The sequence below is a fragment of the Hetaerina americana genome, unplaced genomic scaffold (assembly GCF_022747635.1).
Source record: "Hetaerina americana unplaced genomic scaffold, ioHetAmer1.1.p SCAF_339, whole genome shotgun sequence".
Taxonomy (NCBI): Eukaryota; Metazoa; Arthropoda; class Insecta; order Odonata; family Calopterygidae; genus Hetaerina; species Hetaerina americana.
In genome coordinates this window covers 120,001-147,528 of record NW_027286918.1, presented here as the reverse complement: position 1 = coordinate 147,528, position 27,528 = coordinate 120,001, and the positions used below count along the sequence as shown (strand labels likewise).

At 41.1% G+C, this 27,528-nt stretch overlaps 1 protein-coding gene across 2 annotated transcripts in view; it reads left to right on the top strand.

Annotated features, from left to right (window-relative positions):
- LOC139691395 (sodium/potassium-transporting ATPase subunit beta-2-like) overlaps positions 1 to 27,528 on the top strand; it is a 120,824-nt gene that overhangs the window by 38,993 nt on the left and 54,303 nt on the right. The window contains exon 1 of one of the 2 annotated variants that reach the window (XM_071589192.1): positions 10,905 to 11,822. The exons of the other annotated variant lie outside the window; for it this stretch is intronic. Within the exon in view, the coding sequence (XP_071445293.1) occupies positions 11,669 to 11,822 (154 nt within the window). The 5' untranslated portion in view covers positions 10,905 to 11,668. Of the gene's footprint in view, positions 1 to 10,904; positions 11,823 to 27,528 lie in introns of those variants that run through there. 2 annotated transcript variants of the gene reach the window in all.

Sequence of the window (27,528 nt, the reverse complement as noted above, 5' to 3'; positions counted from 1 at the left end):
TTTGGATGTTTTTTGCGGTTGTATTGTTGATATTGATACTAGTTCATACTGCGCTCCATTATTTCAGCCCCGATAATCATTTTCAAGGAATCCGAAACATCGACACGTAAAGATTATGGTTGCACTTAATTTTGAACAAATCCTCATTAAACAGCTATTCATTTTACATTCATATGTATTGCTCGACTGTCTTTCATTTTATCGTGGCTCCTTCTCCTTCTGTTCCTCCTCGCCTCTGCCCTCGCCTCAGGATCTGTGTCAAGTCGGACTAATTGGAGGAAGGCAGAAGACGGCGGAAGCACGCTCGATCGTGACGCGTGATTGGCGCTGGCCCATAGAGAGTCCTTAAATGCATCCCTCTTGGCGACAAGCTGAAATTTTCATCTCCTATTAATTCTTTTCTTGTCTTTGTTCCCCCCTTGTAAAATTCTGTGGGATGACGTCACGATGTCAATCTCGAATACATTCCAATTATATTCTAGTTATGCCGGAGTGTTTCTCGTTTTAATCCCTTCCCGCTCGCGAATAAGTTTAGAATTGAATGAGTAACTGAAATAATCAATAAATCTCCCGGTTTGGAACGCATAATCAGTTTTCCACGGATGAAAGGTATGATTATGCTTTAAAAAAAAACGAAATACAAATTATTATTTGAAGATGTAAGAAATTCTCCCCCCCCCCCACATCGTCATGGTATCTTTTCCGAACATTATATCTGATGACGAAAATTTTCTCTTCGATAAAATGTTCCGAGGGAAGCCTCCCTCTTGTTCCTACTTCGTGGAACTTTTTTGCTGTAGATCGTCTGTTCATTGAATTAATTCCATCTCCCTATCCAAATACGTATACTTTCTTCCACCCTTCATTGCATCCAACATCCCTATCCTATTCCTGCCCCTCCCTTGCTTGCCTAATACTCTCCCTTTATTGCAGTTCTCAACATTCCATGGCCAATTAAAACGCTCTACATCCATCTTTCCTATATCTTTCGGATTTCTCACAACGATTCCCTCTCCTCCCCCACCATACCTAGCACTTCCTCATTTGTTTTCCTTTCTTGCACTTCACCTTCTCCGTCCTTATCCACATCCATATTGCAAAAGCCTCCGATCTACGCCTATCATCCTTCTTCAATGACCACGTTTCCGCGCCGAGTATAACTACGATCCAAATCAAATTTTCGGTGACACTTGTCCTAAGTTCCTTACTCAACGTCCCAGCCATCAATTCCCTCCTCTTCGTGAAAGCGTCTATGCCTAACGCCATTCTCCGCATTATTTATTTATTACTTCCATCATTTCTGTCCGGAGCACATTCCATTCGCGCAAACTTTTCCACCTACCCTAGTTTATGAACTCCTATTTTGATATTTAACTCAACCTTCTTCTTCCCAAAAAACCTCAAAATCTTCGCTTTGCGTACATTTACGTTTTACAGCTCTGGTGGTAATGGACAGCCCTATCTTAATTCTCTTCCTAACTCTGCCCATGAGGACTCTCCATCCACCGTTCGCACCTGAGCAGTCTGAGACAATTACAGGTTACGGACAAGTCTCCTATTCCTGCAGTCTACTCCTAGTTTCTGCAATACGTTTATTAATTTTACTCAATTCACTCCATCAAACGCCTTTTCGAAATCTACGAAACAGGCATATACGTCCCGATGGTTCAGTATCTTATGTTCCTTTCAGTAAGTATCCTTATTTTGCTATGGCATCGCCCCTGCCTCTCCCATTGCTGAACCCAAATTGATCATCCCTTAAGACGCCTTTGCAGCCGCCTCACTGAGTAACAGACGCTGCGTGGACTACCTTTCGTCTTGCTCCTAACCTTCGGCCTTTGGCATGGGTGACCCTACCAGGAGCAATTATCATTGTCCTCACCAGCACAGCTCTAGGGGTCATCGGAACGAATAAGTCCGTCCACCACGTTAAGGTTGTTGTCCATGGGGATGGTTTCGGTGGTTGAACGCTGGTTACTTCATTTATTTGCTAAGCATTAGCATATTTTCTTCTTTGTCATTATGGAGATAATGATTAATTTATTTTTTCCAATCCGCCACCTCCGCACTCGTTAGTGCAATTAGGTCTTATTCGTGTTGTCACAGCCTCGTCATATTTAAGGCTTATTTCGAATAAATTATCAACTCATCTTCTTATGAAGACTGTGAGATAAAGTTAGACTTTGGCTGTGAGATATTTACATCACTTTTTAATCATGTTTAATAAAGTTTGTCTATTTCTTTTAAGTTATATTCCTGAATATCTAATTGCTGTGTTAATTTTGAAATATGCTTGTAATGGTTCGTATTGTATCGTGATGGTCACATTAGCATTATTCTCATTGGGGTGCGATAATGCTTTCATTGATACTCTCAAAGGAAATTATTGGTGCAGATATTTCCGCACAAAAATAAAATTAATATGAGACAGTTTTGCAAATACATATTTATTCGAACGTAACATTTACTGTTAACTGTGATTAATATGCGAGCAGGCCAAATAGAGTACCATGCGTTTCATTTAAAGCATTTAAATTTAATACTGCTGGAAAATTAATGTCATTAGAAGATAAGATTCTGGGAGTAGCTTAAAAAATTGTGGAAAAAGTACTTCCATTTTGTTCGAACAATTTTCTTTTCATTATTGTGTTTTCCGACGGTTGATGCATTCACATATTTTGAGGGATGTGAGACTCCACGATATTAAACAATGCTCGATACCCATTCATGGAATTGATGTTTACAATCGCCGATGCTTTGAGAAGTTACAGGAAGACATCTACTATACCTGACTCCGTGTACCGATCTCTCAAAAAGTACACCCCTATAATGGTGCACCTATGGAGGAATCGGTACGCCCATATCGATGTATATCGTCGGTGAGGGCACGAGAACCAGTACTTTTGTCTATATGCTCGTTGGTAAAATTGCACTAACTTTTGCAACATTTCACCATTATGCAGAGAAAGAGGCGCTTCCCGAAATGACCGTCAATTTTCTTTTCTCTGCGACTGTCTTTGAATATCACGGAAGTTGGCGATTTTCCGGCATGACGTGGAAATAAATGAAGACTTAATACCGGAATTAATGGAAGACGTTATTAGAGAATTAAGAGTAAGAACTTTTAAGAATGTCACTGCTTGCTTTTACGGGGAAGGAGTTGATGACTGGGACGTTTAGTAAGGGTGTTAAGAACCGATTAGTGAAAACTTTTATACAAAGTGTGGTTTTGACCGGCGCGGAAACAAGGTTGTTAATTATTAAGACAATTGGTGTAAATTGAAGGCTTTTGAAACGTGTGTTTGGAGAAGGATGGAGAAGATGAAGTGGACAGAAAGGAAACAAACGAGGAAGTGCTAGGCATGGCGGGGGAGGACAGAGGGCTGTTGGAGGAAATTGAAAGCTGGTAGGAAAGATGGATGCAGATCGTTGTCATTGGTTATGGAATGTAGAATGAAAGCTGTAATATATAGAGGAGAAGAGTTAAGCCAGTCGAAGGAGTAGGAAAAGGATAGGCGTATGTTAGACGGAATGAACGGAGGAAGGCAGGCTGGATTCAGAGCATTCTGATTGGCAATGGAAGGTTGAAGACTGTGATAGAGAGGAAAATGTTAGGCAAGCGAGGAAGGGGTAGGAAAAGAGGATAAGGATGTTGGAAGGAATGAAGGGAAGAAGGAGTATACGGAATTGAAAATGGGTCTATTGTAGTGTTTGATGTCAGGTTGTGTTTTGTTGGGAGAGGCAAGGAAATGTATCGTGGAACAGTGGTATAGGTTATGCCCATCGAAAACTACTTTACCTGGTAGGCTACCAGTAATAGTAATCTATCGTGAAATCTACTTGATACTTTCCGACGTTTTCACTCATTTTATAAAGTGCAATGTACTTTTATTAACGACGCGAAAAAGTCCAAACCGGTGAAGTATTATACGAGTAATAAATAAACGTGGAAAATAACCAATTCCTTTCATTGAACATGAGTTTATTCCAATGCGTCAAAGGACGTACAATAAAATCCGGTGGTTTTCCATCCAAGGGAAACAAAAATCATTACGACCATGATACCCTTATAAAAATAAAAAAGAATATATTTTTTGAATCTCAACTTTTGGGAACTGTCACGTTTTTAAATGATATTAATGAGGCACTGAAAATTAGATATTTTAAGAACATGTCGAGATTTACTAATTATCATCAGAGGGTTGAACATCCCTGAGTTCATTCGGGAGGGGGAGTTTAAGGGGAGGGTGAATTTGGCTCCCCGCTGTCGGAAACGCCTACCCTCCATTTCATACCGTTCTCGTTTCATTTATTTTTTTCATTTCATTGATAACAGGATGGGTTTTGTTCAATTTCTCTCAAGAAATAATTGAGACGGGTGTGCTCGAATTTAAATAAAAACTCTCTGATACCATGAAAGATCAAGCGGTAGCGTGGAGAGGACCCTTTGTCACGGAGCGGAGGATATTAAAAGAAAAGGGTTTCCGCAACCATCTCCTAATTCCTTTCATTTCGTTTCTCTTGCATGCGATGCTGGTAAGCACAGGGATGTGAGGAAAATCGCAAAATAAGCTGAATACGGTTTCGGCCGAGGGGTAAAAAGAGTGGATACCATAATTATAATTCGTGACATTCAATTGAAGTCACGAATTCAATTCGTCAAGACGAATCATTTTTTGAGTGTCACACCTCCGTGACGAAATTACTTTCTATTAATTCGATCAGATTAAAATTTAAGGGGCATTTTAATTGTATTATAAGACTTTAAAGAATATGGCAGTATTCATAGTTGATGACGTGATCGTTAAACTAGGCTTATGAAGGTCATTAAGGTTATCTCCGCAATTATAATGCGATATATTCACATTGGTAATTCTTCTTTCGGGTTTTTCATTTAATCTCTTTGAAAGTTACTCACCGAGAACGTATTATTTCGTTTGAATTTAAAGGAAAAAATTGTGTTTATGCGTGGAGTGAAGTTTTTTTATGCATAAATGTTGGAATCATCCTATCTCAATCAATCCGATGGTTGATGTATAATAGTTTAGGATAGCGCTCAAGTCATACGAAGCCGACGTGAGAAATTCGAACTTAATTATTAGCATTGTCTAACGGGTTAGAGTTTTAGGTGGATCCAAGGATTTCGTGTACTATCTTATAGAAGTTTTCCTCACCACAATTTATGGTACAAAAACTGCTGAAGTCATAATTATTATTAGCACTAATACGCTGGGTTAGTGTACCCTTACAAGGACCCTGACACACTACTGTAATCATAAGCTCCAACTAGCCAACACCACCATAGCATTGATTCCGAAGACCAGTTTGGTAGGTGATGGTCGAGTTCACCCAATACTAAGTCCAACGGCGTGTGTAAATTCACACACATCAGAGTAGGGGGAACATCTCCTTTCCCTGCGCTACCTATGGTTTCCCAGGAAGTTCTCGAAGTTCCCAAAAAATCACAGAACTTTGTGAAGTTCTTCGTCAGCAGCCTATACCTTTACCCTTGGACTACCAACCCCACTATTGCTCCTACATAAGACGAAGCAAAATATACTTGTACCCCATATTACGAGGGTAGGTCAATAAATAACTCGCAAAACTTGATAGAGGCAATAATAATCAAAGTAACTTCCCAAAATGTATTTCTCTTTTCTACATCTTCACCCTGATGTACTTTCAAAAACACTTATCTCATCTCTTTACAAGTCCTTGATAGCCGGCCGCAAAGAAGTCTTTTGTTTCCTGTCGCAGCCAACGAGTAACCTCTACGACCTTAGGCCACCAAAATGAATTTAAGGGGCTCGAACGCATGCAAATCCGTGGGGGTTAAGTTGGTGAACTGTCCGGTGGATGTTCAAAGCGTTCCATATGAAATGTTCTTAAGAGCTCTTGCGTTTATCTTGCTGACGTTTGCGACTTATTTATTGACTTACTCTTGTAACAATAATTCATTTTTATGCTCTCACATATATATACATACACCGTGTATATCCTTTATATCGTATCTTGTACATCACATATTCCTCAGCATCCGAATGCCTCTCGCCGTATAAATCTTCTGCATCCGCTCATCCTACCATCTTCGTATTTCTCCATGTAACCCCACCTTCTCTTCCCTATACCATGCCTAGAAATTTATCGTTTGTATTTATTTCCCCTCCGTTTGATTTATAAAAGAGCAAATAATATGATAGATGATAAGAAAAAGTAATTTATTTCAGGCAAATATTAAAATTCATTGTATTGTTTCAGGCTTCACTTTGTGGAAGTATTTAATATTCATACTAAATACCTGATGATACCGCAAATCGGTGGAATGCATTGTACCTTACAATAAAAATCTGTGGAAAAGTACAAAGTCTTTTTAGTATGGATGTGAAAATATTGACATTAATTGCTGTTGCAAAGAAATTCCTGTAAAAGACTGCATTTGAGTTTGAATTAGTTCTTGCTCCAATTAATGTCATATTTTAAAGTTTTTATAATGAGAGTTGTTCACAAAAACGGTTTGGAGCAAGACTGCGAAGTTATAAAATATTATCATCCCGAGCCCCTCTATGATACACGTAGTAGTTCTGGTCTCTTTTTTTGCCATGAGATGATGTTTAATCCATCCGTTCTTCTGTTTATCTTCCTGATTTCATAATAGTAGTACCATCAATCCTAATAAGATGTTACCTTAGTATGATTTTTACATCTTCAAGACATTGATCTCCGTAATAATGTCAACATATTTGCTCCGTGATAATTACTCGTAGAACCGGAAGAAAGACATTCACAGCAAGAGAAAAAAACCAGGCCGACTCCCATATTTATTTACACTTCTGCGTCGCTATCTTAACCTACAAGTCGCCGCAGTGGCGTGTGGCAGGGATTCTCATTATTTCCTAATTTGTCAAGGGTTAACATTTATCCATTTGTATACTGCTGGCGTTTATCTCTACGTAACATGTTATTACAACTGTTTGTCGTACAGTCAATGTCGTTCGATCTCTCCTTGTGGTCTCGCTTAGCAACATAAAGCAGGACTAGAATAGTTTACTCTCCATCAACATTAAATTCACGAGGTTTCACATTTCAAAGTTCACATTCGATTGATAGCTTTCCGACATTTAATGCTTTTGCATGCTTTTAGGCTCATCCTACGTAGACAAATTTTGCGTCAAACCTGATCGCTGATTGGCTGAGGGGCACACGGATATCGATTCATTAAAAAATTAAGAGTTTTACCATGCTCGGAGATGGATAAAGTAATATGATCAGAAGGGTAGGACAATCTAAACGGCAGCCTATTTGGTAGAGAGCTAAGATGTCGACCTGAGAGCTCACGGTTCCACCCCAGTTCATGTCACTGAGATGTCCAGCTCATGTTAAAAATTAAGCTCTCTGATTTTCTCCGGGCCCTAGAAAACCGAAGGAGTGACAGGGGAATTAATTGGCGCCCAAAAACCAAGACAAGCGTGGGTTTCACATATCTCATTGAGGGGTTAAATAGCATTTAATATCGATCCTGCATGCTTCGTGTGCAATTACCCCCTGCCACTCACCCTATCGGTGACTTTCAAAGTAGTTTGTAAGTATTGATGAATATTGTCGGGAGCCCCTGTAAATTATCCTCTGAAACAGAATAAAAATGCTGATGGTTGATTTATTAAAGGTCATTTGTTTAGAATGAAGATTTTTTTAAAAACTATTCAGTCGAAAAGTTATCTGTAGTTCGAGAAATCAAAAATTCCTACGCAGCCATCGATGGCTTTGTTTTTCTTTTATCGTTCGCGTATTAATTCGTCTTTCGTATCATTTGCGATCACTTCGATTAATTCGGACGGAATATTAAATTTAAAAATAAAAAATTATGGGATTTCCCTAATTCGATACGTGTCTATCGACCGGTTTATCATCGTATTTTCCATAGCTTTTTCCCCGGCGTCATCATTTTCACGCGTTCGATTCCGGTTTTCTCAATTGACCGGAGAAATTTTGATCCAGCCAAAAATAAATCAAATGAGCGTGCATATCGACAACCGGAAAATTCGTACCATTCCACCTGCAAATTGCTCGTGCCTCCTTCCTCCGCCCTCTTGTGGTTTCCTTTGCGCGTTTTTTTTTATTTCACGACTAACGAAGAAGTAACGGGCAATTTAAGGGAAGTGAGAGCGAGAGAAGGTTGCTGGTAGATATTCAAAGAGGGCAGTAAATTTGTATGGAGGGCATATTGAGAGATTAATGGAATATTGTGAAGGGTTGATAACTGAGGTTGATAGTCAAGGCCTGTAACGGATTTGAAAAATTTCCTGGGGTACCTTTTCATGTAGGAACTAAAATAATTTCAGCATTTTGTATCCTACAAGGAAATTTCGACACCATGTGAAATTGGAAAACAACCGCAGTAACTTATTAGGAACTGCAACGCACCCTTGTAGCATAACTTTATATAACTTTGGTATAACTTTATGCACGGGAACAGTATGTGTGGAAAGGCACTGTCGGGCCTAATAAGTAGCGCTAATTTTGGATTTGATTGAAAGCCAAAAATACCCACATACCCCCTCCTCCCAGATACTGTTGTATCCGACCCTGGATTTTGGATGGCGGTACATGGGAAAATGTTGCATCAGATACACCAATTATAGGGAAGGGTGGAATAAGTATCCCAAGATAGGTGGGTTACGTAAAGAGAGAAAATATATCAGTCCAATCACGGAACATGTTTGTTTAATTGATTGAGGGGTAGGTTTTGGATGCACACAACTTCCAAATAAATATTTTGTTTCTCCCAACAAAACGCGACCCAACATCCTACTCTACAACAAGCCAGGCTTTATCTCCGTGTCCTTCTTCTCTTCATCCCGTCCAACATCCCTATCCTATTCCATCCCCTTTCTCGTTTTCCAAACATTCTCCCCACTATCACAGTCTTCAACATCCCATCGCAAATCAAAATGCTCTCTGCTTCCATCTCTCCTGCTTCCTTATGATGTCTCCCAACAATCACCTCTCCTCTCCCACCATACCTAGCACCTCCTCATTTTTTTCCCTTACTGTTCTCTTAACCTACTCCACACCCACGTTTCAAAGCCTTTAATCTACGCCTATTTTCCTACTTCAATGACCATGTTTCCGCGCCGTACTTAAACACGCTCCATATTTTAAAAGTGTCCATATAAAATGTTAACGAACCTTTTCTTAGCATACTTACTCAATTGAAATTGAAAATAAACAACTTGGCTTTTCCACATGGAAAAATTTGTTTACGTGGAAAAGCCAAGTTGTTTATTTTCAATTTCTACATGAAAATTTTCCAAGTGACGCCGTAAACTGTTTTATTTTGTTTTTTTTTTAACCTTACTCAAAGTACCGGTCAGTAAGTCCTCCTCCTTGTGAAAGCTTGCTTGCCAAACGCAATTCTTATCTTATTACTTTTACCATCTTGATCCAAAACATTCCGAGATACGTAAACTGTTCAACCTGCTCTATTTTTTGCCCTCCTCCTTAAACGTTTAACTTAGCCTTCCTCATTCTGTAAAACCGCATTACCTTTGATTTATGTACATTTATTTCATCCCATACCTATCACGCCGAATTTCCTAAGTACTCAGCAATGGTTGCAATCGATAGGCGGTTGTTACAAGGCTATTGGTGATTATTACTCTATTTTCAGGGATCGAGATGGTGCGGGGGCTAACGTACTGGCTTCCCACCCTGAGGGCGCGGGTTCAAATCCCGGCGGTGTTGAATATTTTTCAGAGGTATCTCGATCCCTAACTTGAGGTGCTTTGTGGAGGGCACTTTGAGTGAGTACGTCGTCCGTCGGATGGGACGTTAAGCCGCGGACCCCTTGGCGCCTTTCGTAAAGAGTAGGCTAATGCCGACGCCGGGTTTCTCTCCACCCTTCATCCTTTCCTGTCCTTCCCCTATGGCGCAAATGACCTTAGCTGTCGGTCGCCTCCCCTCAAAACTACTACTACTACTCTATTTTCTCGTTCCATCCCCCCCCCCCGCACCCTGTGCAACATTCGTCCTTAATAATTACAGCACACCCCAAGCGTGAGCTCCCCCCTTTTCACCGGGCGCGGCTAGTCTGCACGGCCGGCGAGAAAGGGAGAGAGGGAGGGAAGAGAGAAGGGGGCAGAGGGCGCTGTGCTTCAGTTTCGTGTCCATGTGTATACGCGCGCCTCGTGGAACGGTTATTCCTCTACCCAACCTCCCCTTCCCCTCTTCCCACACCCCCCATTCCAACCCTCCCCTCCTTGCCAAAGCCCTCCCGTTTCCCCTCGAAGTGACTCTCTCTCTCTCTCTGTCTCTCTCTCTCTCTCTCTATGCTTCACCGCTGTGCTCTTTCCAATTCCTCTCTTTCAGCCGTTCCGAAGCATTCAAGTCACTCCGTCCGGAGAGTCGGGACGTGCTCAAACCGCGTCTCTCTTGCGAAGGGTCTTCAGTGCAATAGTAATACCTGATAGGGAGGGATATCCATGTTCATGCAAATCTCCGCGCGTCGAAAAGTAATCAGGACATTCTCGCGACGTTTCAGCACACTTCGTTTCGGCCGCGTTTTCCTCTCATAGTCGATGGTCTGACCGAGCAAGACCGCTTCATTCTTCCTTTTCTCTCTCTCACACACACACACATACCCCCCACCCTCGACACCTTTCTCCCCTTCCCCACACCCTCAGGCGTCACTCCTTTCCGTCTGTCCCCCCAACAACAACTCCTCATCCCCTGTCTCTCTCCACCCCTTCATCCACCTTCTTCCTCTCCCCACGCTCTTACCCACAACCCTCCCCTCTCCAAGCTGCCGCCTCCTCCCACCCTCCCTTCTCGGAGACGCTTCTCGGGTGCTAGCGACCAGAGGAGTTACTTCTTTTTAACGTCGTCTCGCGGGAAGTCAAAACTTTTCTGCGCTTCGTTGGAGTGCGCTTCGAAACCACCTTCCTCGGCTTCGACTCCTTGCCCGAAGCTCGTGGAAGTCCGCCACGGGTGTTTTGACAATCTGCCCGCCTTAGACATTCGCGTGTGTTTCCGACGGACGAGGTGGTTGGCGAAGCAGGAAAGCACGCCGAGGAATATAGTATTACGTGCCCACCTGTCTGCCTGCCTACCCCAACCAGTCCGCTGATCTCGCCCGGAAAAGTTAGCTTTGTTTCAATTTTAAAAGAGTATAAACCGCCGTTGTTTCTGTCGCTCGTCGTGTGCTCGGGGGGAGTTTTTAAGTTTGTGAGTGATCTTGCTTGCGGTACAGCAAGATTTCCCTCCTGTCAGCGAAGTTTTCGACATAAAGAGAGTGTGTGTTTCTGTGTGTGTAATTAATTTCAACTTTCAAACTTACTCCTTGCTATTTCGGAGCTTTTTTTACTTCCACCTCCCAGACGGCCGCCACCTGCGCGCCACGAGGAGCGGTCAGACAGCCAGCCAGCCAAGCCACCCGTGAGTGAGTGCGTGCGTGTGTAAACGTTTTAATCGTGTTCGCCAACCCGGCTGTCAAACAGGAAAAAAAAGGGATTTCCAGTGCGTGCTGCCCTCGTGGACTGAAACGACGGCATTCGTACACAAATAAATATTCGCGTCCAAACGTAAGAGAACTCACGGGTATTGTTTTTTGCCCGCACGTGAACTCGTGTGTTCCATTTACGTGGAAGATTTTCGATTCTCCAAGGGTCTTCACATGCACACCGGCAAGAAGATGGAGAATAGCGCCGAAGAGCTTCCCCCAGGTTTCTTTCGCAAGCCGGAGGACATTAGCAAGTGGAAGGCCTTCCAGCGGTTCTTGTACAATTCTAAGGAGGGCACAGTCTTTGGTCGAACCGGACTCAGTTGGGGTAAGCCTCCTCCTGCCTTCAGAATCCCTCTCCCATTGGTGGTGGTAGTACGGCGAGGGAGCGAGCGCGCGGAATGCCGGGCGGTGCCATTAGCCTCTCCCGAGACCTCCTCCCAAAGTCGCCGTGGTGAAGGATCATTATACACACGCCGTCTTCCAGGCAGTCTCTCTCTCTCTCTCAATCTCCCCTCTTCCCTCACTCCACCCCGTCGCTCCCTCCTCTCAAACCCGCCTCTCTGACCTTCGAAGCACACTCGCAGGACATAGCAAGAGGGAGAGCGAAGGAAAGAAAGGAGTGCTATTATAGCCGGTGTGGAAGGCGGCGGAAAAGTTTTACGGTGGGCCTTGCAGTAAAAACTCAGCAATCCTTGAGTTGCTTTTCCAACCCTCCCCCTTCTCCTCCTGTACGGTCTTCGCGGTTCGGTTGTTCGGACATGGCCTGACTGAAAGACGCGAAAAATTAAAGTGAAAATCTCCGCTCCTAAATGATAGGTCGGCATGACAGTAGGCTCGTCAAAAATCATGTTGTGCGATGAAATTTGTTATAATTTCTTTCGAGATAAGGCGTATGAATATCATAAAAACTCTATGACTTCTAAAATGATAGTTATTTGTTGGTAAAGTGTAGACAATTTTCAAGCATAAGATGTTGCAAGCATAAGGTTCACTGGGTGCATGATTGACCCAAGTGATTGTTTTCTTAAAATTGTCAGAGGTGTTGCAAACAAAATGCCAAAACTAATGTATGTTTTTGTCTGTTCGCATTTAACGTTTACCTAACAGACCTCCAGAAGCTCCCAACAAACCCCTATCTAACTTTCTGTCGGCCCTAGATTTTTATCGAGCTTCATGTCTCACCATTCGAACGTCAGAAGTTACCCATGGCAAAATTTTATCAGCTCCAAAAATTCCTGAGAGTTAAAAATACCATCACATTTTTTTTAAAGGTCACATATCCAGGATGTGTTTTAGACAAAAATAGGCTGAATAAGTAACGATATTACGGGAATAATTGCGATGAAGAACGAAAAATTTGAAAACATGAGGAAATAAATGATCAGTAAAGGTGTTACTAAAATATGAGTGAAAACTTTTGTTGTGTTGACTCTTTCTAAAACTTCGAAAATTAGTCGTTTTGACAGGAGGGCGAGCGCAAATTAAATAAGACTTAAGATTAAAGCTGTGTTGATTGACATGAGGGAGTGTTTAAGTATGGAATAAATAGAAAGAGTAAAACAAGAAAAGAAGTGAGTAAGTTCTTGGACTGGCATAGCAAAAGCAAAGGTTTTTGGGAGATATTCGAATAACGCAGGAAAAGTGGATTTTTGGAGTTTTGATTGGCGGTGTAATATTGAAGTATACTTGATGTAGAGGACGGAATGTTGGACAGGCGAGGTATAAGGAGAAAAATATTAGGAATATTGGACGAAAATGAGGGAGGTAATAGATACGTGGATTTAAAAAAATGTTCAAGTGTGGCTATAGAGTATTTAGGGTGGTGTTAGGCGGAGCTTATATACGTAAGTGTAACTTTGCGTATCTTAAAATCCTTGAGTCCGTCAAAACACTGCATTGATGGACTACTAATAGTAATAATCACGTTGGACCTTCCTTAAATAATTGGAAAATATATGAAAACTCGGATCCAACAACTCTAATAAGGGATTATTATTCTGACTAACGTTGTTTGGATATCCTCTCATGAGTTTTCCGGATGCATACAGTCTCCAAACTTAGCAGCTGCCGTCTCTCATGTACCAAAAACGAAAACATGCCAGGGTCTTTGGGAGCGAGTAATGTTTTCTGTTTATTATTAAAGACTAAGGTGACAACATGAGAGATAATTAAACTGCCAAAAAGACAATTCGCCCACCAAATTTTCACAAAAAAATACGGGAAAAACTAAAATATTAAAATATATGTCCCAGATTCCATGACTGGTGTCACTACAACACCCCTTCTCCTTCCGGTGGCTGGCGTTATATTGTGTAAATTGGTCTGTTATCCATTTGTCTGCGAAAGAAATCTCAAGGAACCGTGTGGTGAAATAGAAATGGAGGGAGAAGAACCCATGTTTGACCTATTACCTCGGGAAATCTATTTCACTTACCGCTGATACACATTTACCGCGGTACACATTTCAGGTTTTCCAGGTGCAGCATAAGATTGCCAACATCAAAAGACTCATCGTGAAAAAATTGGAAGGTATTTGCAAATTATTTCTGTAATTGCGATTCCTTGCAGTTTTCTCACGCCTAGCCTTTTGATGTCGACTCACCTGTTAGTAATATCATTCACCCCTTTATCCGTTTATCTTGATGCTGTACATACTTATAAAATTACTTTTTAGGGTACTTTTTGTCGGCCTGGGTTTCACCCATCAGACTAAAGTGGGGTCTTGATTATTTAAAAATAAAAGATTTAGTATTTTTAGACACTTATGTTTAATTGGTATATGTATCGGTGTTCAGTTTGTGCCCATTAAAAACCTATCTTTTACGGCTGACCATCTAAATAATATTTTCCATAGTGTACAATATATTAGTTAGTGAACTAATTCAGTCTATACTATAGATTTTTCCCCTTAAGTGCGGGCATGAAAACTGATTCCTTTAATTCCCCCGCGAAGGCGAGAGCTAACACATGTGGAATGTGTCACAAATCCTTCACCTTCTCAGATTGTTGCCGTAACACCTACCCCGCCATCCACCCTTGCGGGGTATTGTGTTGATGAGTTCTATTTGGGCACATTAGAGAGGCATGTATTATTATCTTTTATATGAAATTCTGTCCATCTGGTCCCTCATTTCATTTTCTCCGTCGTGACAAATCGTAAAATATTGGCAGGAAGATGATGGTACTTATTTATTTCGCTGTATCTTATCCGACCAGAAATTCAAAAACAAAGGCAAGGTGCTGGAGAAATCTTGGGTAAGACACTTTCGGGAAGCAGGAGAGGGAGGGATAACACCCACAAATAAAGGGAGTTGCGAAAATATCCCGAACACCCTTCAGCAGTCAAAACGAAAGGAAGTGCGTTTTCATTTCTGCCCAGGAAATTGATATCTATCGGTGAGGGTTGCGGCCGTTTATATTTTCGTATAATGAAAAACAAATTACGGAAACTAAACGTTCAATGGAATTGCCATTGTTTTTCCCAGGGACAGATGGTTTAATGAAGGACTCCCCTCATAGGAAGCCGTCCAATTAAAATCAGTTTGCTTTCTTGTTCCCATTAACTTAGGACAGACAATTTCCGATTTCGATTAGCTTTTAGTTTTATTTCGTAATCACAATAAAAGGCAGAAGTTTGTCGGGGATGTTTTATGCCCATTGCAAAGTGTAAATTTGCTTAATTCAATCTGTGCGCTGGTACTCAACTTCAACGAAAAAAACGAGAAGGTATAAGAACGCGCGAAACAAATTTTTTCTCAAAGTTTGAAACTTCATGACTGCTATGAATGTCCAAGGCTGTAATCCGTGGGTATGTTGGTCTATGAAATCAAACTTTTTGATTACCCGTAAATTTATAGAATTTTTTCTGTGAATTTTGGCTGCCCTGTAATGTTTAGATAAAGTTATATCGTTTTATTTTGATTATATATATTTTATCGATAAAGATTTATCTCTACTAATTTCCTAATTTGAGCGTTGTATGCACAATGAAGATCATTTGGTCAAGATGGTGGTCGTCTTTACGTCAACTCAATAATCTACCTAAAAGAAAACGAGCAATTATTAGTAATAATTAAATGCCCGACGGAGACTTTCGTTACCTCTTTAATTTCGGAATATACGTGTACGTTTTTTTTGCCTGATTGTAACAATCGAATGTTTTCAGTACTTGAGCCTCAGGAACATGGCATTCATTAACTAATGATAACCAATTATATCCGTTCGAGCGAATGGAAACCAAGGTCTATTTAAACTGGACCTTTTGGTGGTACTTTGGATGTATATCGAAGGCTAACTGCAACTCGAAAACCATCCTTATTCTTTGAAATATGAAAAAGGGAGAATATTGTTATTTTTTAGGGCATCCGCTTTGCGAAATTAATAAGTTGAGCATTACATGTAGACAATAGGCCATTACTCACATCGAGACAGAAAGGAAAAACCTAATTCTTTGTGAAAGGGAGCATAAATAGTAATTGTTTACAGTGTTTCCATGGACGCATGCAAGTAAATGAGCCGAGTTTCTGTAATCATTTCGATCTTCCTCCATTTGTGATGTTAATCAGCTGTCGTATTTGTGATTTATTCCACATTTAACTGCTGTCAGGTGCGTTTAGTTTTGCTGCAACGCGATTTATATGTGAAAATTTTAATATTACCTGCATAACCTGCAGGTAATATTCCTTATTTACCTTTCTACCCTGTGGCAAGAACTCATGATCCCTGAAATCGAAGAAAACTGTAAGCAAAACTTTCACATTAGACCGAACTTGGCGCGCTTTTTTCGGTCTTTGGCTCGTGCTGCAGCTTCCATTGGGATGGTTGAGTTTTAGTTTCCACGTCATAACCTTAAACCCATGATTCGTCACCAGTTATGACCCTCTGGAGCAAATTTGTGTCGTCGCGGATAGAGTCATTGGCAATGTTAATGCTTCGCTTTTTTTGGTCGAAATTAAGCAATTTTGGTACGAATTTCGCGGCGACCCGTGACGCCGTACCGGCCGCCGGTGCTCGGGCGTCCAGCACGCTCTTCGTCCTTCACATCTTCTCGGCCTTCTGAGAACATTTTGTACCGCCGATAAATGTTGCTTCGGTCCAAGGTAGCTTCTCCATATACCACAGTCAGCATTCGGAATGCGTCCGCGCACCTAATTTTGTTTTTCACACAAAATTTGATACAGATTCTTTGATCAATTTTCTGGAACAGGCAAAAATCGAAGAGCAGGCAAAACACGTCCAAGCAAAACAACTGTCAACAATTAACTGAACAATCAAAATGGCCGAACTTTTCGGCATAAGTGAGAGACATAAGAACCAACATAACGCCACAAAAAATCAAATGTAAGTAACCCGTGGAAATTCAAAATCCGCGATACTTTTTGATTAGGCCTCGTATATAAGTAACAATAATATTGGTTTTTGCTTTGAGAGAGTAAACTTATTATTACCAAGGGTGCTCTGAAAAAACGGAGACCTTCACTAGCGCTAGGTGGGAAAAGGTGAAGCTTTTCTCATGCAGGAGAAATTTGGCGGCGACTTTCGCATGAATGTACTCGTAGTTTTAATTCTTGTGAATGCAATTATTTGAAATGTAGAGGTGGGTACATTATTCTTGGTTTGGTGCTTCATTTCATGACGAAGTACATCGTATTTTCGTAAGTTCTTCTGGTTACTCCTATTCGCACATATTTTCCCGGGATATTACTATGATTGTATCCCTGCCTCATTTGTGTGCTTGTTAAGTCCTATTTTGGCATCTAAACATTACGGAAAATAATTTTCAAGCATGATGTTTTGTTTGGATAGTGTTAGCATTTATTAATATTAAAGCGAATTTAATGAGCACATAACCAATGAAGAGTAAATTCAGTCCGATGAAAAAAAATAAATCCGAAAATATTACCAAAAATCGACTAAGCTAACGAGATTAAAAGAAAAAATAAAAAAAAGTACCAAATGAATTGCGAAGGGAGCTCAGAATTTAGCAATAACATGACGTGATTTTTGCATTTGTACACAAGAGTTTCGCAAAAGCGATGTCAATTGTCAAAATCCATTTCGTACATCATCCGTCAATTCCTTATTCTTAGCTACTACAAAGCTGGCAGTACTACTGGGGCACCGGAAAGCATGCACCTTATTGCCTAATCAGTTTGGGCGCAGCTTTTTAACCTTCGTTGAAGTCTCTCTCCTTCCATGAATTCTTTTAGTTTTTCTTTTGCCACCTCTGTCCAAGACATTTCTTGCCGACCAGGGGACTGGTAGACGCTGAAGGGGTGGGCTGGATACCTCACAGAAACAAAATCTAAGGGGGGGAGGGTGGGAAGAGGGGTGCAGTTACTTTCTCGCTTAAAAGCACCGTCCCTTTTCACTTACTGGAATGAGCCACACCATTTCTCCCCTCCCCCCATTGGGACCTTCCCGCAGCAAGCCGGGACCCACTTAACGGAGATCTCACGTGACCGATATGAAGCTTTCTTTAAACGTTTTCCTCTACTTCGAACTGCGTCGCTCGACTGAGTTGTCTCTCGTGTTATAATTTTAAGTTTTCGTTCGTGCGACGGTCGCGCTGGTCATTGAGGCTGTGGGACGTTTTAGAGAATGGGAATTCCTTCGAAAAGAAGACGAAGTTGGTGGTCGAAGTGTCTCGGGTCTGGCAAGTTTTTTTTCCGAATTGCGGCGAGGGTGGGACGACAGTGGCAATGGTGTTCGGCTACTGGCCGAGGGGTATCGTCGGGCTCTAAGCCGAATGATTCCACTGGGAATCTCAGCAAAAACTAGCATAGATTCAGTTTCACGACACAAAATTGAGTTCACATTACTGATACATTAGCTGACTGTCGCTTTATGATGGCGATCCGAGAACCATGGCAGTCAGTGGTGCATAAGATTACCCTCGACTGAGGTCGCCTCTAACCGTCCATTCACCCGAAGAATAGCGTTTGCCGTGTTGCACTTCATCTATTTCGCCGGGTGGATTTCGAACCCGCAGTCTTTACTCGGCGAACTGGTTCCCTCTGAGCTGTAGGCGTAGTTGGTGTCCATGATGAAAATTTTTGGTTTCTAAGAGTTGTTCTCTCATTTTGAAAGCCCACGTTATCGCTATTGCTATGTCCCCTCTTCGTTTCTCCACTCTTCCGACAAAGACCTAGTTCTCTTAAAACATTCCAAAGACTTCTGCGAAAGAACGTTCATTGTAACGGTGCACGGGAATGAAAGCAAGATGCGCGATCACATCTCCCATTTTCTTCCTCTTGAGGACACATTTCTCCCGTTTCTTTCTCCCATTCCTTCCCGTCCATGCCTAGACTGAATGATTTGTTCTTCTAACTTCTATTAAAAAACTGTCCCATTCTTTTACAGCATCCCTGTCCATACTACAGGGAACTCGAATTTTTCCCGACCACAGACCCACCAGATGTCGGACTCGAAGACCCGCTTCACGTTACCTCTTCATCCTTATAACTTCCTGGTTTTGAGACAACGATTAATTTGTACCTTTAAGCCGTTTTGTTGTGTCGACTGTCATTATTGTTCATTCCTGTGCGTTATTTACTGTTTAATTGTTGCCTTCGATTGCATTCATTATCGCTAATATGTCGGCAGAAATAAAAAAATTGATCTCTAGTTAGCTTCGAACAATTGAATAATTCATGGTCCTCGGCGGGTCAGAAATATGGGTTCATCCTACATATAAAAGCCCTTTGTTTATTTTCCCTTTAATAGCCTGCTATCGAAAGGTGGGGCTTGTTAGAATCCGGGCGTTTTTCCCGGAAACGCGCAGCGGTACTCGAACTGTTTAATTTTCTTGGTACTAGTGTTTCCTGGTAAACCTCAGCTGGAACAAGGAAGGAGCTAGCTGCTGAATTTCAAACGCCGTTAAGCGAAGTTGAAAATGGTTTTCACTTACTGAGCTACCGTGACTCATTCTATAAGCCACATAATATAACAATAATAAGTTCGTGATTGCGCGCATTTGACTCCAACTTTACAAAATTTATTGAGCGTTACAATGAAGAACCCATCCTTGATGCGTGCAAATAAAGAGTAATAACGATAATATAATGTTCTGTCTTGTACGCATTTGTTCCCTAGTAATCAAAATAGATCGAATTCATTGTATCGAATGGAGTAGAGTATAAAATAAATTCAAGCCCTTCATGCACTCCATGCCGCACACTTTTTCGATGGATCGCGGGGTGTTTGTGTAGACGTTGTTGTGGAAAAACCAAACTATTACGGATCCGAAAATGCGACCTTCTGATTGACAGACCATGGCTTGACCTGCCCTCCACCGGTTACATCTTTCGTGTATGTACCCACGTATAATGAAGCACAATCTTATTATGGCGTGAGTTCGCGTTGCTGTGATTGAATCTCCCTATGGTTCCGGTCACGGATTGTGCGAGAGATCGAGGATGCTTGATATATCGGACTGCTCGAGAGTTAGCATTGATTCATTTTGATAACGCCCACCGGTGTAATATTCAGGAGTATAATTATCTACTCTTAGGATATCTCTCCGCCAGAGTTGAACTCGCACGATTCGTGCATATCTGTAAGCTTAAAAATCCTGCAAGATACATTCTCTTTCATTGACTCCCAGCCCAGGATTTCAGATCATCATCGTGCAGCGTCTTCTATTATTTCACAAATATATTTTACGAAACGGATAGCTTCGTGATGAACAAGAGTTTCTTCAATGCAGCCCTGCATATTTTCCTGACGTGCTATTCTTATGTTACGTCTTTCGCTAGGCCTACTCCCCAATTGTTTTAATCGGTCGCACATCTAAATATCTCTCTTAACCATACTACGTGTAATATATACGTGTTGATTCCCAGTCTATAGTTGTTTTTATTTAATAGATAATGTTTTCCATATCGCCCCCCGAGAATGAAAATCCCTCTCTTGGAAATAAATTAATGGGCGCTTTTGTTTCCATGCCGACTTATTTCGCGCGTCGACTGTTTTCCGTTACACATTGCGTGTGGATGCGATAACCGACTTCGTAATGGGTGTCGTCCGTTGCTGGCGAAGGGGAACTCTCGGGATCCTGCTGTCGCCCCGGTGCACTCTGGGTTGTTCTGCACCGTTAACGGTCGGCCGGTCTCCTTCCCACGCTCTCTCCCACGCACGCCATGGCGAGCATGGTTGAAAACGCAAGTTCAAGGCGGCAAAAATTGAGAGGAAAATTTTGAAACGCCCCCACGCTGCACCACCTCTAGCCTTTTGCCAAGCCAATGGGTGAGATAACGAGTGCTCCACGTTTTATTATTTGTTTTATTCACTTCAGAAAAATGTAAACGTGCATCAGTATTTAGAATGTATCGTGGAAGTTATAACAAAACAGATTAAGAAACTTATGGATTGAAAAATTAACAATATTAACAGGGAATATTATTAAATGTTTAAATGGTCGGTTCTAATAACTTGTCTGAGGGGATTGGATGATAAGGTGTTTGAGGATATAGGAAACGGATTAATACTGTGGGGAATTGAATTTAGGAGAGAGAAGAGGCAGTCTGAAGCATTTTGCGAGTGATATAATCTATGGAAGGGGCGTGCAGATTAAGATTTGTTAGAGTGTGTAGAAGTAGGGATGGTTATAATCGATATTATACTCTCAAATAGACCAGTGAAAGTACCCGTAGCTCATGGCCGTCAATGACGAAGTCGATATTGTAATAAATGCTCTGTAAATATGTTTTAATCAGTGATTTGGATGATTACGGATACGGATGGGGATTGAAGAAAGAATGTCATCAGTGGGGACATGTTGCGAAAATGTCATACTTTTTTTGTGTTTCGCCACAAAGCAGTTGTTGTTTGGTGACCACCAGTATAAAATAAGAGAGATAAGACACCGCCACAGACAGGTTCAAGTAATCGTGCTATCCTATCTTCGCAATCACATCAAAATTGAACCCAAGCTTCCGAATGTATTAATTTAAAGACTAAAATATGATCTCAAAGAAAAATTGTGGCATGACATGTTACTAGGTCAGCATTAGGGACGTTCTCATCCAAGCCACGTATCTCGTCCGTTGGAGACAGGTCGCACCATCAAGAACACTGATCAGTAAACACTTATCTTGATGATTAAGCTGCAAATAGGCAAAAATTAACTCTGTAATTGAATGCCTGGTGTGGAGTCATCCCCTGCCACACACCCTAGCTGTGCTTGCACGGTCCTATGTAGATGTAGATGGTGCAACCTGCAGTGGACGTGGAAGGTTGGATAAAATCAACACTAATGACAACGCAGCTTCCGTAAACCATCATTGCTAGATTCAATCTGCATAGGCGAACACCATTTCTAAAGTTTACACTCGGTCTATCCTCGACCTCTCATTTCAAATATCAATATTCCGAACCTTACGCAGTAACTTGGGTGTGGTAGCCTAGTCGGTAGAAAATTCGGCTTGACATGTCGGAAGGTCCAGGCTCAAATCCCGGTTTTGTTGTCCTGTGGGCCCTTGGTCAGATACTATGGAGGGAGAGTCGTAGTACGTGGTCCCCCATATTGATTCAATGGCAATGCTTTACTATGAGATTGCTATTTATTGAGTGTCCTTATGGTTCGAATTTTACACTAGAAATGAAATCATTACGACCCTAGTTTAGTCCTTACCACACCTCCACAAAATCTAGGTCGTAATAAATAAGTTCGAATGGTGGGGAAATTGCAATAATCGGTCATTCACCATGATCTGTTAATGCACAATATCACGCATGTATCTTCACAATTGAGACCCTCTCTGCAATGCTACATGTGTAAGAATGAACTTCCTATCTCAAAAACAGAAAACAGCAATCTTTGCTGAAACAATTAGCAAGTTGCTTACTTGAAATATGTAAATGTGAAAAATAATGAATGAGAAATTGCCACTTCGAGCGAGGTATGATACCCTGAAGCCATCCATCCATTGCAGCTTGAGGACTATTCTATTTTTCGTCAGTAGAAAGCATTCTTGCGTAGCGAGATGCGTAACGACGATGCATTCATTATTACGTGACGCGAGGTCATCCGTTAGTTTTCATTATATTATTTCCTTTCTCAGTGCTAAAGGCATCATATTTTTTTAATTGCTGTAATCGTAACGCATAAACTTATTGAAATATTTTGAGATAAATAATAATAATAATAAGGAAAGGTGGTGAAGGAGTTTCCTCAATCACAACTTTCCTTTTTTTTATTGCGGAAGCAAATACAAAAAAAAATAGCATACAGAAAAATAGCATGATATGTTGAGGGGGTTCCTGCTCTCGCTTAATCCCCCTTTTGTGTTCTGATATAATTAACATCAATTACACAATATGAGAAAAAGAAATATCAAACAAGATGACACAGTAGCATGAAATTACAGAAGTAATGTACAACCCAAATTTAGTACAATTAGAGATAATAATTATTACAAGAAATAAATATATTATTCTATGATAACACTTCAGTTTACAGAGTCATACAAGATTTTTGTTTCTTTGATCGTACCCTAGGCAAAATAATACACGTTAACTTAAAATAGCAATTACATACAATTCTGATGCAACAATTTCAGAGCGTAAAAATCATTCGCCTTGACTGGGACTCGAACCCAGATCCCTCAATATCCGGTCGAGTGCTTTAGCCACTTAAGCTACCGAGGCGTCCTCTTAAACTCTGAAATTTTGGGGCTTTTTAAAGGAACTAGATGTTATGACGAAATACCGTACATACAATGTCACATGCATTCGTAGTCGTGCGCGAGGCGCCACTGTCCACAAGGTTAAAAGCCAACTTTAAATTTTTATGCTCTGAAATTGTTGCATTAAAATGCACATTAGCGGATGACTCCGTTAAAAGTTACTGTTGCGGCATCTCCCGCAGTTTCTTTGGAACATACAATTTTATTTACACAATAAACGAGCAATACAATTACTAGTTTTATCAAGCTTTTAATTTACCAACTTCAAATGTCACTACAATTATCAAATTTCATTGCACCATTTTAAATAATTGGTCGTTGTTATGCTTAAGGCAAAATAGCACAATCTCACGCATCTTGGTTTTCTTACAAGTCATACTGTGCCAAATTTCATGTCTGGGTTTTTCATACTGTAGGCACTCCTCTATTCTATGCTTAGCGGTGTCTTCTGTTAGGCAGGTACTACATAGATTAGTCCTTGATTTTCCTATTCTATTGAGGTAGTGTCCAAAATTTCCATGCCCTGATAGGAGTTGCGTCGCTTTCTTAGTTAGCTTGAATTTTATATTTAGCCTTTCAATGACGTCTGGGAATATTTCTTTAGTGTGAATACCCTTATCGGAATTCAGCCAGTCTTTATTCCACTGATGAATTGTTTGTTCCCTGAGTATTTCTTTTAATTGTTTTTTGCTTAGGGCGTGATTGTGTTCGATTTCGGAGTTGAAGTATTTTGTGCCTTGGCCCGATTTGACTTCGATTATGCTAATTCTCTCCATAACCTCGTATTTTAGAGGTGGTTGTCCGGTAATTAAACATAATGCGTCCGTGCTGATTGTCGAGTAACCTTTGCTAATTGCTAAGAGGCAGGGTCTTTGTGCTTCTCTAAGTTTTCTTTCGATTCTGCTGTAGTTAACCTTATGACCCCAAATGGAGCAGCCGTAGGTAACAATGGGTATTGCTACAGCTTTGTATATCAATTGAAGGGAGTCCGTTCCAAAATTAGTTTTGCAATACCTACGGGCAGCTTGAAAAACTTTTTTGGTTTTGCTGGCTATGAAATTAATGTGGGCCTGATAAGTTAATTTTTCGTCTAAAACGATGCCCAAATACTTAAAAGATGGTGTGCGTCGGATATTGCTATTGTAGATTTTGACAGTGGGGTTTCTAGACATTTCCGAAGACCATGTATTCTGTCTTGGTTGTTGAAATTACCAATTTATTAACTATTGCCCATTGTTCTATTTGTCCAATACAACTTTTTGTCAGCTGCTCCATTTTAGCTCTTGAGTTAGCTTCAATAGACGCGTTTAACTGTGAGGTTTCCTTCTTAGCCTTCCGAAAATGTCGGTCCTATTTTCATCTACGTGTACATATTATTCCCTGTGCCGTGTGATACGTGCATCTATTCCGATAGCCACTTCTTTTTTAACCACACCGTCGTCGAAAGGTGCAGCGAAATTATTCCGGTCGTCCGTAGGTTTACGCGCTAATGCCTTGCTTTTACGAGGCTCCGACGATTGCTTTTAAAAATCACCTCGTCGTAATGGCGCAACTTCATTTATATGTATGTATTCAATGGAAAGTCTGATAAAACGTGTCGAAAACTCCCGAGGTGATTGAACGTGGAAAAGGAGGAGGCCTTGCGGAATTGTCCACGGTTCCGTGGCTGCACATTTATCTTTTTATTATTTTAAAGCATCAATCGCGGACGCAGGACGCGGATTATTCAACCGCCTTTGTTTCGTTTTTTTTGTATTCTTGTCTAGTGATCGTATTTAGCCGTTGCCTCGTTTTAGTGTCGGTGACTCACTCAACCGCTCCCAAGCGCCGCCACTCGCGTCCCATAGTCTTCTTTTTTTTTCATTTTATTTACCGCGGTGGTCGTTCTTGGAATTAAAATAAAACACTGACGATAAAAAAATGCGAGCCTGTGTTCCCCGTGGGAATTCCTGCGTGGAAATGAGGCCGAGGAACGCCAGTTCGTTTTGTAACGAGATCAGAAACTCCACGGATCAACGCTTTCATTTGCCGTTCGAAAGACTTTTTCCTGATAATATTCCGTGAAATTTTGCGAGTGCCTTGGTCTCCCTTGGACGTAAAGGAAGGACAACAAAACTTTCCCGGATTAGCGGTGACCGTGAGTCACGAGGGGCGAATGATCCCGTCCGCTTCATTGAAGAGTCCTTAAGATTAATCGTTTTAGAAGACATGCTAACTACAATGGGTTTTGCGTTGAATATACGTTCAGCTTTGCTACTTCTTTTTAGATCCCCTGATGTGAGCCGTAAGGATGACGCTTATTCCTTAGCAGTCAGCACATTTCACGAAACAAATACAAGTATACATCGACCACATAGCTCGTTTTGTGGGAAGTATGTGATAAAAGTCGATTTTTTTATCGTAACGGTGGTTAATGCCATTAATAATTCTTTCAGCATATTTAATAAAAAACTATTTCCTTACTCGAAAACATATTAGAATGAAGTGTGAAGCATACAGGTTTTATTCCGTAAAATAAACAATAGGTAAACATTGGAATAGCGTCAGTGAGATGGTTTGATGTAGTCAGTTTCCCGTAAGTTCGATATCATTTACCAGGGCCGTACCCTAGGACGTGTTCCAAGTCTTCTTTCATGTCTAGCCTTTCTCCTAGATTTATGCACTACGCCGCAAGTCTTCGCAAAGGCGTGTGGCAGGGGGAGTCGGATCACCACCATACATCTAATCCGATACTTCCACAAACATATGGCACCCATGCGATCCACCGATAGGGCACGTGGAAGGGGTTCGACCGGACATTATTCATGCAACACCCCTTGTATGCACACGTGACGAATATTATGCCCTTAGTAATTGCTCCACTGAGTACACCAGGAACGCAAATAAGGAGTCCCAATAAAAAGGGCTCAGATGCAACGCAGTCACTAATTACGTACCACGTAGCAGTTTGTAGTGTAGTTAGGAGCTAGTAGTTTTATGCGCGACATAAAATTTGTTTCCACAAAGCTTGCACGGGCATTTTTACTTCCCTTTCAGCACTCAACATGTTCTTTTCGATTCCCAAGTACTTCTTTTTATCCTTCGTCTTCTAGGACAAAAAATGTACCGTTATCCTTTGTCTTCAAGGACAAAATGCACAGTTACTCACTGCGAAAGACTAATAGATTTAGAAGTGTTCAGCTTGTTTTCGAGGTTGGTGAACCATTTTTATTGTAACCAAGACCTCTTTTTTTCCCGCTTTATTTTTTTCCAGTTGAATTTCAACGCCCGGTGGAATGAGTATCTTAATTACTATTCAGTTGCTTTGCGCAATTCGGTTCGTCTCGGTAATGAGGATGGCAAATGGTCAATTGCGATTGGCAAGCTTAATCCAGCCAGAGAAATATCATAATTCGTTTTCATTATTAACATTATAATGGATCTCATAAATGTATAGTATTGGTATGACTACAGATGCCGAGGTATGGTTATTTACCATTAATACAGAAACTCATGGCGCTGCGGAAATATATTTCAACTGCTATAATTATTATTATCGGTAGTCTACCGTTAAGGGAGTTCCTGACGGTTTTTCACACAACCTCTCAAATGTTCCGCATACTTCCTCCATCTCTTCTTACCATCCAACACGCGCCTCTCTTTTTTCCTACTCCTCTGCCTTCCTAACATCCTTCGTTCTATGTATTGTATCATTCTTCAACATTCCATCGCCGATCAAAATCGTCTGCATCCACCTTCCTTTGCCTCCTTATGATTTCTCCCTGCAATCCTCTCTCCTCCCCTTTCACTGCAGCTCTTCATTTATTTTCTTTTCCGTCCATTTCACCTTCTCCATTCTTCTCCACGCCCACATTTCAAAAGCCTCCAATCATAGTTTATCCTCCTGCTTCAATGACCACGTTTCCGCATGGCACATAACCACTCTCCATATCAAAGTTTTGACGAGTCTTATCTCGGCATCCCAACGCATCGAGCCTTTCATGAACTCCCACATCTTTGTGAAAGCTTCCTTTCCTAACGCATTCTTCTTCTTTCTCCTTCTTTAATGTTTAAATTGACCTTCCTCCTCATAGAAAACACGGTAGCATTTTGTATTGTTTAGGCTGATCTTCATTCCGTACCTATCATACAGTTTTTCTAGCGCCCTCGGCAACTGGTGTAACACAATCGTGATGTAAATTGTATAAGGACCTCGAATTTCGGCTGGATAGAACTATGGTTTCTTGACAGGGTTTACCTTTGGCCAATAGTACGCTGGATTGCGTCATTGGCCGTGAAAAAATTCCAAGAAATGTGAGGTGTACGAAACTTTGTAATTGATCTCGAGAGAGCAGACCTTTTTAT